The sequence below is a fragment of the Rhipicephalus microplus genome, unplaced genomic scaffold, assembly GCF_043290135.1.
Source record: "Rhipicephalus microplus isolate Deutch F79 unplaced genomic scaffold, USDA_Rmic scaffold_24, whole genome shotgun sequence".
Lineage (NCBI taxonomy): Eukaryota > Metazoa > Arthropoda > Arachnida > Ixodida > Ixodidae > Rhipicephalus > Rhipicephalus microplus.
This window is the reverse complement of record NW_027464597.1, coordinates 3,481,574-3,495,187: the sequence shown is the minus strand read 5'-3', so window position 1 is coordinate 3,495,187 and position 13,614 is coordinate 3,481,574. Positions and strand designations below refer to the sequence as shown.

Here is a 13,614-nt window from a genome sequence, read left to right as displayed (position 1 = left end):
GTGTGAAGCTACCGCTGCATTTGCAAACGGTGGTGCTATGGTAGTGCTGCTACTGGCGCGCTTGCTAACCACACACAATTGATAGGAGAAAAACGTGAAACAAGGAGCGCGAAAAGAAGTAACCGCACTTTCTTCTCGTTGCTGGGAAACTACGAAAACGCCTGGCTCGCTCCGGCCAGGCTTCGCGATCACGTGACGGGAGCGCGAACCAATCCCGCGCAACGCGGTGTGTGTCGGGGAAGCGGTGCGGAGGTGATGGGGAGTGGTGCGAACCGAACCTCCGGCCAGAACCCCTTTGCGCCAACCTTCTCCCGCCGGCTCCTGAGAAGCAGCAGAGCAGTATCGGGCGCCCAGTCCGATAACCCGAGAGCATGGCGGCGCCCGTCTCCGGGGTTCAGTGGAGTCCGCGTCGAGCTGCGTAGTTCCTTCTCTCCGAAGCGGCGTCGCAACGTGAGGTGCATGTGGTGCGGTCCCGGTGTCTTTGCCGTTGCTGCTTGACGATGGTGCTACTCGGTTGAAGAGACCGGAGGTTGCAGGCTGCCGTGTGCTCCCCGTGGAAGAAGGCTTTCTCTCTCCCCCAGCGCCTCCTCTCCGACAGCTTCTTCCCGATTTTCCCTCATTTCGTACCTGCGTTGTCCACCGTGACCGGCAGTGCGGCATGGATGACGACTGCGACGCGGCGTCCTCGTCCCTGGTCGGACTCGGCGCGAAGGAGGTAAAAGGGAAGAAGGGGTGGGGGCGCCAAGGTCGTTTAGGCGCGCCATGTGGCTGTGAGAAAGGGGGGGGGGGTAATCTGGGAGCGCGGGAGCCCTCCTGTCCAGCACGCGAGCTGCTTGTTGCATACTTTGCCGACTCACGTTCGCTTGCACGCGCTTCCTAAGCTGCTTTTATTCGCTTGTATTGGGCCAAAGCACGTTACAGTGAGAGAGTGTTGGCTTGGGCACATTGGCAATTTGTTTTACAGCTTAAGCACACTTTTCTAAACAAGACAGAGGGCAGATAAGTCATGACTTGGCCTATTAGAAATCTAACTTGACAGAGCGTAGATGTGGGCATGTTTGTAAGCTATTTCAATATTTTAGCAGACTTGTTTAAACAAGACTTCTTTCCTCTTCCTCTCATTCTTCTGTTCTCCATCTTGTTTAAAGAAGTTCGATAAAATAGCAGTGTGATCCGGTGGAAGAGAATTTTTGCGTGCCATACTCATCAAAAGAAAGAGGGGGTGCTTGCAAACCGCCTCAGTGGTTAGTAAGTGCGTCTGTTGCTTCTCACTGTATGCGACTCTAGTGATAGAAATAACGTCGTTCAAGTACCGTAACTTGCACAGTCACGAATGCAACATCTCAACGAGGCAATGCTAAATGTTGTCAACAAGGGGTGCCTAAAAATGGCACTTTTTGGCGTGATCACGGTGTTTGTCTACAGCGTGTTGGTGGCGTGCCAAATGTTTTTTCGACACTGCTCGGACATGTTAGCAGGATAATCATAAGTAGGGACAGGTATTCGTGGCCAGTTCATTGGCAGGTCTTGGTAAAACGGTATTGACATCGCTTTTCGAAGCCAAGGTCACTCTGTTACACTAATCTCCTCTATACAGAGACAGTCTTAAGCAAGCATCAAGCTTAGCAAATGTTGATAAAATATTTTATTTTGATATTAAAGTGAGTTTTCCTATAGTGCAGGGACCGACATCGACACTAGCTTGACGTGAGGCCATAGTCCCAATACGATGAGTTCACCCAGCAGTCTGGTTCGTTGTAAAGATGTCAGACACCAGAACTTTCAAAATAGCCACTTCTGCACTAAAACATGCAAAATGGCCACTTGTGTGCCACTGACACTGCATTGTGGAGCAGCTGTGGAAACAACGCATTATCTTGTGCAAGCACATCATGAGAAGCTCATGACAGTTGTGACGTCAGAGTACAGTAGGAACAGAAAAGGGGCTTTTTCGAAACATACTGTAATTACTTTTTCAGAGTGCATTGACGATTAGCATTACATCTTCTATGCTTATCAGGGCTTGGCCTTCAAAATTTTTGTGTAGTTCTCTTTCAAGTGCACTGTTGCACTTCTTGAAAAATGCCCCATTGATTGGATGGGTGGGCATGACTGATACATGTATTTGTTCAAGATGGTTTAAAAAAGTTGATTCTGAACGAGAACTTTGGCCGAATCATTGGATAGCTAAAGGGCAATGAGGGGTTCAGGCCCTCGCTCTGCAATACATTTACATTTTGTATGTGTTTGTGTGTACACCACACAATCAAACATGTGTGCAAACATACTTAAAGGGTGATCAAACCTCACTAAAAATGAATAATGGATATCCGTGATCTCAAAGTGAGATTGTCCAGGTGTACTTTCTTGCTTGTTTAACTAAGAAGTGCAGTCACTCAGGTCAACAGAGGTGCTTGGGTGAAATATGCAAATGAGAAAAATGCAGTGGCCCTTGTTCTTGGAGCGATTTCCAGCAGTGCTAGATCTGACGTCCGTGATGTGTGGCCCGTGTTCTTGGAGTGATCTCCAGCAGTGCTAGATCTGACGTCCGGGATGTGCTACTCTCTCGTCTCGCACTGAAGTTCTGAGAAGTTGAAACAGGACGATTCAGTGACAATGTAGCCTGTAAGAATAGTATCTGTATGGAATCTTGTGGGGTAGCTTACTCACCGAGTTTTGCTATTGTTCTGTTTGTGTTGCTGACATGCAAGTGGGGAAATCGCAAGGATGGCGCCTAGCCTGTCATTCTGCGGCCACTAGTATTTGAGTTTGCCATCTTTTGGTACCCTTGACAGCGAAGAAGAACAATTTTGTGGAATCGTGTAGTACAAGGTGCGCATGGAAACGTAGGTTCCAAGAGATCTATACATTCAAACAAGTTCTCTTCTTCCATGACCAGGGGAAAAGTAATTGGCTTCATAAAGAACTGAAACTTGGGTGATGTCATAATTATTAAGTCTGAAAACCATAATTACAATGACTAAAATAACGGAAATTAATTGATAATCTGATAAGGTCGTGCTCTAATCACCAAAAGCTAGGTGCTTTTGTAGTTGAGTTAGTAACAATCATTAGCTGATGCACTTTTGCTAACTATCTCCTGAATATCGATAAAAAAATTGGGCAAGCTGGATTACGTTCATGATTTATACTCCGAAAGAACATGGACAGGAAAAAGGCTAGACTCCTGTACCGTATCTCAACCAAATTAATTGAGAAGCATATAAAAAGACACCAGCTCACGAATCATCCATGGCAGCGCAACCATGAAATCACTGAGGCCTTCCGTATCGGAAAGCACGTGCAGTTGCGTGCGTCTCTCAGACTTCCATCTTGCTCGCTAGTTGAGGGTTTGTTTTTCTAGATGACACATCAGTCCACCACTAGCATGTTTTGAATTTTCCTTCTTTTTACAGTTCTGTAAGTGCAGGTAAAATTATATGATGACATATTCAGCATTTTCAGATGAAGACGTAAGGGAGACAACACTGCAATGTGCCGACTTCAATAACATTATTTCTAGGAAACATCGCCTATTCATCCACACACAGTGGCGCCACATCTGTTCAAACACTTGCCAACCAGAAAGGCTGTTGTCTATTTTTGTAAGAGGTTTCGGATTCAGTTCACCAACATGCTCAGAAAATGTCAGTGGTATATTTATTTTTTATGTGCTTTTCAATAAACACTCAGTTCGAAGGCTGTGCTCACGTTGTCTGGTGTCCTCTTTGACCGTGTCTTTTTGTGTTGCAAACAATGAAGTATCTTCATAGACGGGAAGAATTCTTTAGTTTGTCACAAGCTTACAGAGTAGGTGGCAAAGAGATATTGCAGTAGCAGCTAGAAACAGTAGCGGGGTTCGCATTAAGGCCAGAGAAGTACTCGTGGTGAAGTAGGGGCCCTTGCAGTAATAAACAGTGCACGAAACATGGCTCTCTCATTAGGGATTTGTTGGGTTTGCCCATGGTATGACACGAGTCATATTTGCGAGGAGGGAGCAGGAAGGTCGGTCGTAGGCTGTCCCCTCCTTTTAAAAGGCGCGTGGCTTTCCTATTTGCAGCGAGCGTCTTGCTGCTGCCATGTGGAATGCTGCAGCGGAGGGGATGCCTCTACCGGCACCAACGAGGACAGCGGTCGGGACGTGTCACCCATGTCGCCACCATCACCCTTGCCCCCAACACCCCAGGTCTCTCTCTCTCTTTCTGTCTTTCTCCCTGGTGTGGCATGCGTGTGCACCTGGCTTGTCCTCGCTCGTGAGTCCTGGGAGCCTGTAGCTATGTTAGTTGGTCGACGCTGCTTATGCATACAGAAGCAGAGGACCCCGTTGCATCTCCTCGTTTCTTCACTGCCGACTCCAATGTGGTAACTTAAAAGGGGCGCGGCAACACATTTCCAAGTAATCATCTAACAGGCCTTAAATGAGCATCTGAATAAGCTTATTGCTTCATGAATCGACCGCCGCAAAATACAAACAGAGTTATAAGGATTTTCTGCTCGTTTTCAGACCTTTCCATCTCCTTCCATAGAAGCGAGTGTGCATAAAGTTATCTAGTAAGAGGGACGACAAAGGTGCAAGAAGATGCGTCCCTTCTCCGGTGCATGTCATGTGTACCTTGGGTATTTCTTTTTCATTTTGTACAGTGAAAGCTGTTATGAGATTGCAACAGCCGTTTTTGGCACCGTAGTTGTCTGCCACTATTGTTGGCAGTGTCCGCAACCGATATTGTGTGAAATAAAAGAAAATATCCAGGACAGAATGGGATTCAAACCTCTGCTCTCTGTGTAGCAGCCCAGTGTCTTAATATTTTTATGTCATACACGAAACCAATAATGTGTGACTAAAATTCGCACAGCAGCTTTATGGGGTATGCAATAAGTGTCTGATTGTACGTCTTATAATCGCCACAGCAAATGCCTTGCACTTGCTTGTAGCCCTTATCTGGATCATTGTATGTTACTACGAATTTTCTTTGAGTTCCTTTTGCTTGTTACTGAAAGTTCACCCTCCTTCATGATTTCTCGATTATCTTTTTTTTTTCATTCCTATCTCTCTTGCCATTTTGCAATTTAGTTGCATTTTGTTTATCGAACCTTCAACTAGCCTTTGACTACAGTTCCATCAAGTGTTTGTGCCAGGCGATTTGTGACGTGCATGTAAACAATCATTCATTCATTCAGAAGACACCTCACTCCATGTCGTGACCTTCTATGCTTTGGCATCCTTTTTTTCTTCGTTTCGGCTGCTGCCTCTGGTTCAGATATACATGGATCGACACTTTCTCATAGATCATGCTGTATTTATTTTTCTTCTTTTTTCCCCCAATTCCCCCCTTTTTGTTCTGCTGTAGATTCAGTGCGAACTGCAAATTTTATATATAACGTGCACCCTATTGTATGCATTAATATGAAACCTAGAGCAAGCGCCCTTACCCAAGCTAGTGCCCCCTCTCCTCCCACCTTTATTATTATTTTATTCAGCCTGTTCTCTGCTGCAGGATTCTAGGAAACCAAGTTCTGAGAGTCTATTTTAAATAGATTTGTGCGCAATTTCTCGGTACTCTTACAATGGGGTGCCTCAGGGTTGCATTCTGAGTTTTTTCAAATCGTCAGAACATTTGAGGACGTCTATCCCCCCTTGTCATGGCTCATGAAATTTCTCACAAGGATTCCTGGCAGTTTAATAAATAGAGTTAATGCATGTGCATTCAATAAAGCATTTTTTTAAGAGCATGCAAGGAGCATGTGGGTGTGCATTCTCTATTCTTTGCGGCTCTTTCACGGCCATCTTAATTTTTTTTCCACAACCAAGTAAGGGTGTCCCCCTCCATATCTTGTCATATTATCTTTTACCAAAGGAGAAGGGGAAGGGGGGGGCAACTGCTCAGGATTTTACTGTTAGGTGAATGCTTAAATGACTTGACGGGGGCAGGGGCGTCGTCAGGCTGTTAAAGCCTTTAGTCTCTGTCTCTACAAGAAATTCCTAGAAAAATAAAAGTTATTTTATTGATTGATTTATTTATTGATTGTGTTTTTCAGGAGAAAAAGCTGAGCTCGGGGTCGCTCGGAAGCGGCGATGCAGCAAGGCCGAAACAGGTGACCGTCACGCACCCTGGGACAACAAAGCCCAAGCCAACTTCCAAAAAGAAGGGCTCCATCCAAGCAGATCTTGTGAGTCGCTGCTATTGCTGTGGCAACTTGTACTGGCGCGACAGGGGCCATTGTCAACCTTTCTTGCCTAGGTTGCACAAGGCGTAATGTGGGGTACACTGTTAAAGGGACACTAAAGTAAAGTACAAAGTTTTGTTAGATTGGTTGTTTATCTGTGTGGGAGTACATTGCTGCTTTTTATGTGTCAATAAATGAATTTTTCTCATCGGAAACAGTCACCGGACATTTCTAGTGCAGCTGCTAAGTTTGAATTGCCCGCGCAAATTAAGTAACTTCTCGCCACCTCTTCAGATGTTGATTTCTGCGAAACGGTGGGCCTCTGAGAGCTCCACGGCTCTAATATGCAGCAGTAACCGAGGCTTGCTGCACGTTTAGCTATGGTAAAAATTTGTGCTAGCCATTTTTTTACCTGTAAGCGACTCAGTAATTAAGATAAATGATCAGACATAATTTTTTGAGGTACCCGCAGTAGATGGCAAAGGGATGCACTCCAATTTCCAATTTTGCAGTTTCCTCGCCAACAAATGCTCTGTTTTTATTAGGAATGGTGAATCGCTCATCGCATAAGCCTAATCTTTCAGTATAGCTCTACTTAATAATACCCTTTAGTGTCCCTTAATGTACAAAGATACAAGTCAGTTTGTGTGGGTGTGAGTTAACCCCGAGTCATCACCTCTCCCTGTGGCAATACACATTAAGATGAACAGTGGTAAGATGTTGGTTCTATCTAATGTGTCCTTGGAGTGTGATATGCTTTCTGGATGCATACTAGTCAATGAAAGGAGTACTGATGGCAATCTTCGAAGCTGACTTGACTCATCCATACGAATCTTCTGTATACAGAGATGGCTCCAAGAAACTGAGAAGTCCAGGAAATGCTGATAGGATATTTTATTTCAACATTAAAGTAGATTTTCACGGAGCACCTACTGATGTTTACACTAGTGTGAAATCGGGCTACTGTAACTTAACGCAGCAGTGAACAGCTAGTTGTGATGGCATCAGGAACCAAAAATGTGCATAACTAGTAGATCAGAGCAGCCATGGAAAAGCCATGATACCTCACGCGAGCATGTGACGAGGAGCTCTGACGTGTTATGACGTCATGGTGTCGCAGAAATGGAAACTAGCTCTTGAAAATGTGTAATTATTCAGTGCGCACTCATGCTTACCAGTACATTTTCTGGGCTCTTGGAAGGTGAGCTTTTTTTTATAACAAAAAGTGTTGTTTTCGCTTCCGTACTCCTTAAAGGTTGATACACCATGACATCAGGTGATACATCATGTCTTGGTACATGCATTTTTTTTTTCACTCATGGCCTTGGCTTTGAAAAAGATGGCTACCAGGATATTTTGTTCCTCTGAAAGTCCTGTGCGCAAATGTTTTTATTGGCTGTAATTGCTAAAAACAGCATGGCTGCTTCATTTTCACTTGATGGAATCTGCATGGCTGCTGGCGGTTGCCCCATTTCTGTACGTTGGAAGTGCCTCATATCGTACCAAGCAATGCATGATCTTTTATTCACGTGTGCTGCAATGAGGAGAAAAAAAAATGACGGGAGTTATAATTTGATGAATGTTGTTGTAGTGTCAAATAGCTCATTGCGTCAGGCACATTTCAGTTGGGAGGGGGGAATAAATGAAAGGAAAAAAAAAGAAGCTTGCACACCGTGCACAGGGTGCGCTTTAAAGAACACTGTGTAGTAAAAATCGGTTGTGGAGTACCGCACTGTGATGTGCCTCATAACCCGATCATGGTTTTTGCACATCAGAGGAAATGTAATTCTGAAAAGCCTCTATTCGATACAGCGTGATGGGGCTTTTAGTACCGAGTCAACCAATTAAAAGCCTTCGGAATTTCCAGCTAAGGTATGCTGCCCCATTCTCTGTGTTTAAGCAGAGCACGGCCATTGATTAGGAGGTGACCAAAGTCATGGGGGTCATACTGGAAATGATACGCCGTAATTGTGAACCACAGCACCGTACCATATCTTTCGTTGGGTGAAGGAAGCAATGTTTCATGTGTATCTATTTTATGTTTGTTACCTAGCTGATATCAGTACATATTGAAAGGCAGCAAAAGTTAGTAATTGCTATATTTTTATTTGAAAATTTCCAGTAAGGGACATTTCGAGAGCGGCACTGCGCTGCCACAAATGTCGCTTTAAGAGACTGGGAGCCAATTTTTATGCTACCTATATTTGGCACAAAGGAAACCTCACTGGTCAGAGTGTTTAATCACTGAATGGTAATGTGGAAAATGCCGCAATACATTTGTAGTCAGAACGTTTTTATCTGGGGCAAATATGAAGTTGTGTGTACACATGACAACCCAGGCTGCGAACAGTTGGTGCAAGAACGGTTCGTGGCTGAGCGTTGAAGTTTGCTGCATGCGTGTGCACTCGGCACGTGAAGGCAGTGCCACTTCTCACTGTGCAATGCCTTTTGCCTCGCAAGCAGGCCAAAATAGAGCAGGAATGGGTAATTATTTACATATTATAATTTTCTGGACGAATTATAGTGCACATTCCAGCATCAAACTAAGTGACTACATACAGCAAAGTGACTTACTCCATGATTGAACTTGAAGACTCTTCCGCTAGGTTGCGCAACATGCCAATTTTTGGTTACTATTAAACATAGTTTAACAATATGAATCCTACTCACTGTGCAAAAAGAATGCTAGAATTTGTCACTATATTTCACGGTCTTTTCATTTCTGCCAGAATCTAATGACACGTTCTCCCCAGTTGGTCCCTTTGTGTAGCAGAACTCTGGATCCCCATTTTCCAAGCGAGGTAAAAGTATGCACAGCCTTTCACAAGTCCACTTGGTCTTGACACAACATCCACAACGGTTGTGCCATCCTTGTGTTTGGCCAAGGAGGTTCGCCTCTAGCTGTTAAAACAACTGCGAGAGTTGTGCATCAGGGAGCTGTTCTTATTCCTTCTATGAGACGTCTCTTACAAGCCTTGCTCTTGTTTTCCTATTATTTCCCATTTCAATGTGGGCATCTCATACCCAGTTGCCTGTTATATCGACCCCTCCACTGAAAGGGTTCTAACAGTATCACCATTATTAACTTCACCACCCATTCATTCACCATTCACAGCCGATGATTACAAACTGCCGCAGACACTGCTGTGCTTCGGTAGTGTCTGCTGACTGGTGCATGGAGTTAGGCGTCAATGATTTCTCGCAAGGACTTCCATAGGCATCTGCACCACGTGGCTTAATGCTCCTGCAAGCAGCTTGTGTGGCAAAGTCTTCTTCACTGACCTGTGGGCTGTTCTGAGGATAGTGGCCTGTGTGCTGGCCTCGTGGACCTAAACTTCCTGCCCTTCATCGAGAGTGCGAAAATTGTGAACTGCAAAGTGTCTGTTGAAGTCCCGTGCCTGGCATTACCTTTGCACCCTGTCTCTGTCCTTGAAGTATGTGGCTTGCAGCCAGTTGGGAGCTCGCTTGGCTGCAGATGTTGCTTGCTGAATTTGAAAAGAGCACCGTATGGGGAGTTCAGCGGGACTGTAGTGATATATTCTTGAGGTACTTCTTTACATCAGCAAAGCCATTTATGGGTTCTTGGCTTTTCTCTGAACATCCATACTATGGAGCATTCACTCTGCTTTATTATTCGACTGGGGGAAGTGAAGGCTACACGTAGCATGTCATAATTCGTAGCCCTTGACAGGAAGTCTTGGTGAAAGCCTTTGAGAAAAAATCGATGTCTATTGTTGCCAACTACTGTGCCTGGTATACCATGCCTGGTGAAGATGGTCTCAAGCATTGTGACGTCAATTTGTGCAGATGCCGATGAGCGTGTGGTGACTTGCAGTGCCTAGGCTAGTAGTCCACGACGATCAGAAATTTGTCGTTGTCCAGGTGAAACAGGTCTATGGCCACGTATTTCCAGGGAAGCACAGGCATTGTTGCGCACACACCACTGTCGTCTACTGCAGTTCTCACATAGCTGCTGAGGCCTGGCCACCACGTAGACTTGCTGACGAGTGGCAAGCACGGGTTGCCACCTTCGTGACTTTTGTGGAGGTAGTTCACTATGTCTTGACTCAGTATTGATTGTACAAAACATTTTTCAATGAGCCGTTGCAGTGGGACAAGTTGCTGCAGAGTTTCCAATAGTAAGTCATCTTTTTGCACAATCTGTCTGATTTAGGCCAGCCTGTGGCACATTAGGTCTTTAGTGCATTCCCCATCAAATCGCCAATGAGCTTGGAAGTCTTTGGGTGCACATCCGGGTAGAAGGAAGAGCCTGCGCAACTTGTGACACCAAAAACTTGACACTGTTGGCAGATGCAGGAAATCCTTAGGGTTCAGAATCTTTGGAGAAAGCGTCTGCTGCGGCTGGAAGTTTGCGAGAAACATGCTTGACTGTAAACTGGTCGCGCGAGGGTCCTATGCGAAACTGTTGCACTTGAGGAGGCATGAGGTCTAGGCTGGTGGATACTAACAGCTTGATGAGCTGGCTGGTTTTCAATTTCAGTGAAATCTGAGGTCACGCTAGAACCCATAAGCGTGGCTGAATGGTCAGCTAATCTCGGTCATAAAGGCAGAGCATACCTGATGCTTTTTCCGCAGCGTAAGATGACACGAAGCAATGGCTGATTTCACCATTTATCTATTGCTGTCAGGACAGCGAGCAAGTAGCAAGTGCAAGTTCTGGTAAAAATTCGCGGTTGCGTCTGCATGGGTGCTGCCGCGTTAATTTGTAACCAAGGCTATATTGGTGGTTACTGATACAATTAAAAGCATACAACGTAAATGTGAAGAAGAATAGATGTATTCTGTAGCACTGCGGCGTAGTAAGTGCCAAACAAATGGAAATGTCTCAACTGTGTCATCTTTTGGACAACTGTATATAGAACTATATTTTGCTGCACAAGTGTCTAAGATGCTTAATGCTGCTGCAAGCAGCTTGTGTGGCGAAGGCTTTTTTATTGGCTCAAGACCAATCACAGTCATGTGATCGAGCGTGGCTGTGCTCGTGTGCGAGTAATGCCCACTGGGGTGCTAGTTGGTACGACATTGAAACTGAAATAAAACTGCACGGGTGATGGAACAAAAGTAGAAGAAGTTGACAGAGCACTTGTCCATCCTGCTCACTTTTGCTTTTGTTCCGTCACTGGCGCAGTTTCGTTTCAGTCTCAAGGTCCATGCTCACTTGAGCCTGCAATACACAAACAATGCTCTCACAGTACGTTTGGATCATTGAGTGGTGGGTACTTACAGCTGGAGTGCAGTATAGTTTCAAAAGAACCAAAGATGATATAGTTCTGTTTAGTTTGTATCCACGTTCATGCTTTTGGCGCACTTTGTGGTTGGAGCAAAACAGACTTCTCTTTCGAGTATCTTGAAGCTCCTCTGCAACAATCGTGGAAACAAATAACGCAATCGACAACTGTGACGTCAGTCCTTGTTAACCGTGAAGTTTTACCCAATACTAAAGCTACTGCAGCTTCCTTTCATTGCACTACTTGTACTGGCTGGCTGATGACATTGTGCTTGTTGCTGTTGTTTTCCTTTTTGTTAAATCTTTTGCGCTGCCTACTTTTCGTTAACGTCCAGTTATGTTCACACTGACCTGCCTGCACCTTGTCTCCTTCCACATGCACGCTGCCCTCGTCTCCTCCCGTGCCCTCCTCCTCTCGCACCTGCACACCGGTCCTGACCCTCCATAAAAAAAAAATCTCCAATAAATGTGAACGCATTGTAGCTGTACGCTCAGTGCCACAGCTCGTCGCAGCGCATCATGGCCGGAGTGAAATTTAAGATGGACGAGTGGCTGAACAACCTCTCAAACAAGGTCAAGACGGTAAGCCACTCCCTTTGCACCCCTTCCCATAGAGTTTTTCGAGAAGTCCCACCATTTGTCACAGCACTACCTGTGTCATCTCCGTGTCATGCCATTTAGCGTGACATTAGCATGCAATGAATAACTCGTAACCAGGGATCTTGCTGGAGCCGAAGTTTCGACAAGTACGCCTGTCTTCTTCAAGGCTGTTCGATCTCAATTGAGCTTTTTCTGAACTAGGCTGTGCCGTGTAGAAGGGATCAACATGTAATTACGATCAAGACCTCCTTAGCGCTTGTGTGTATATGCTTCGTACCCTCTCATCCTATCGGAAAAAAGGAGGACGAAGGGGCAGCTGTGAAAGAGGGTGGGGGAGAGACTGCTGAGATGAAAAGTGTGAGTCAAAATAAAAGAATTATTCATTTATTATTTCTCACAGAAATAACTCTTTACTTTTGGCTTACTCCATTCGTCACGGCGGCCTCTCCTGAGGGGTGGAACAGCTGCGTCATTGCGCGAAAAAGTTGCTTACCTGCGCCAACCTTTGCCGAACAACCCCTGATGCGCCAAACTCATTTATCAGCACCCAGTAGCTGCAAGTTTCGACAACCATCGAGCCCCGTGCTCAAAAATGTGGCTGGAACATAGTGTTTCACCGAAACAGGGACACTTTTGGTTTCGTCAAGCCTGTTATCGCTCAAGCAGTGAAGTTTGATTCTAAGGGCGCGGCCGCAAGCGCTGGCGTGCGTGCTATCTCGGCAGACATCAGCACGATTGGCTTTTGAACCCTTCCATGTGCTGCACTCTCAACATGAAGAGACTGTGCGAAAAAAAAACATGTCTCTCTGGCGCTACTGGTGTGGCTGTATTCCCTCACACCAGCGTTTTATTAGAGTTATGTGATATTGGATGCAAAGGAGTCAGTTGCCAGCTTAACTTTGAGTAACCATACTATTTGTTCCTATCACATTCATGGCTTCGTCCTTGCGGTGAGAATGATTTTTTCAACTTGACAGTGTTCAGAAAACGAAAAAAGAATGATGGTAACAGTGCTCAGTAAGTGGGGGTGGTTCCCGAAACAGCCTAGCAAAGACAAGTGCATAGGACTATTAGTGAGAGCACGTGCGTATGTCGCCGCTTTGCTCGGTTATACGGCGCTTATCAACATGCTGGTTGACACTCGCGCGTTCAGGTTTTTAAAAAAAATGGGCGGCTCTTCATAGCTAAAAAAAAATTGGCCCCGTATCTACATGTTCGACAGCAAATGTCGTCGAAAGACTATAGTCTTTTGTGTGAAGAGAGTGAATAGAATAAAACATTTATTTGATGTTTTGTGCGAGATAATCGGTGAATGTGATTGTGGAGGTGCTGCGGGAGACATGAGCGCCATCTCGTGGTAATCTCAAAAAACAAAAGGATGAATTCTGTTATAGCAAGAACGCAGCATGTGTGCAAAATCTTGGAGACCATATTTTGTAAATTTCAAGGTAGGTGGCAGCACCGTATCCTCTTAGCAAAATGCAAATAACTCGCCATGTCGTGCATAGTGTCACATTGTCAGCGCATCGTACTAAACGCTACAGTTCCTAGAATTATTTATGTGTGCCTTTTCTAGTACAAAGGAGCAAACCTCAGAATCC

At 45.2% G+C, this 13,614-nt stretch overlaps 1 protein-coding gene across 6 annotated transcripts in view; it reads left to right on the top strand.

The window, feature by feature from the left end:
• Positions 1 to 13,614, top strand: part of LOC142786497 (uncharacterized) — a 116,259-nt gene that overhangs the window by 52,794 nt on the left and 49,851 nt on the right. Inside the window, exons 1-4 of one of the 6 annotated variants that reach the window (XM_075884221.1) lie at positions 599 to 715; positions 4,061 to 4,186; positions 6,037 to 6,168; positions 11,897 to 11,995. In XM_075884221.1, coding sequence (XP_075740336.1) covers positions 659 to 715; positions 4,061 to 4,186; positions 6,037 to 6,168; positions 11,897 to 11,995 — 414 coding nt within the window. In that variant the 5' untranslated portion in view covers positions 599 to 658. Of the gene's footprint in view, positions 1 to 598; positions 716 to 4,060; positions 4,187 to 6,036; positions 6,169 to 11,896; positions 11,996 to 13,614 lie in introns of those variants that run through there. The other 5 variants (XM_075884218.1, XM_075884224.1, XM_075884220.1 and 2 more) reach the window with 5 other exon arrangements.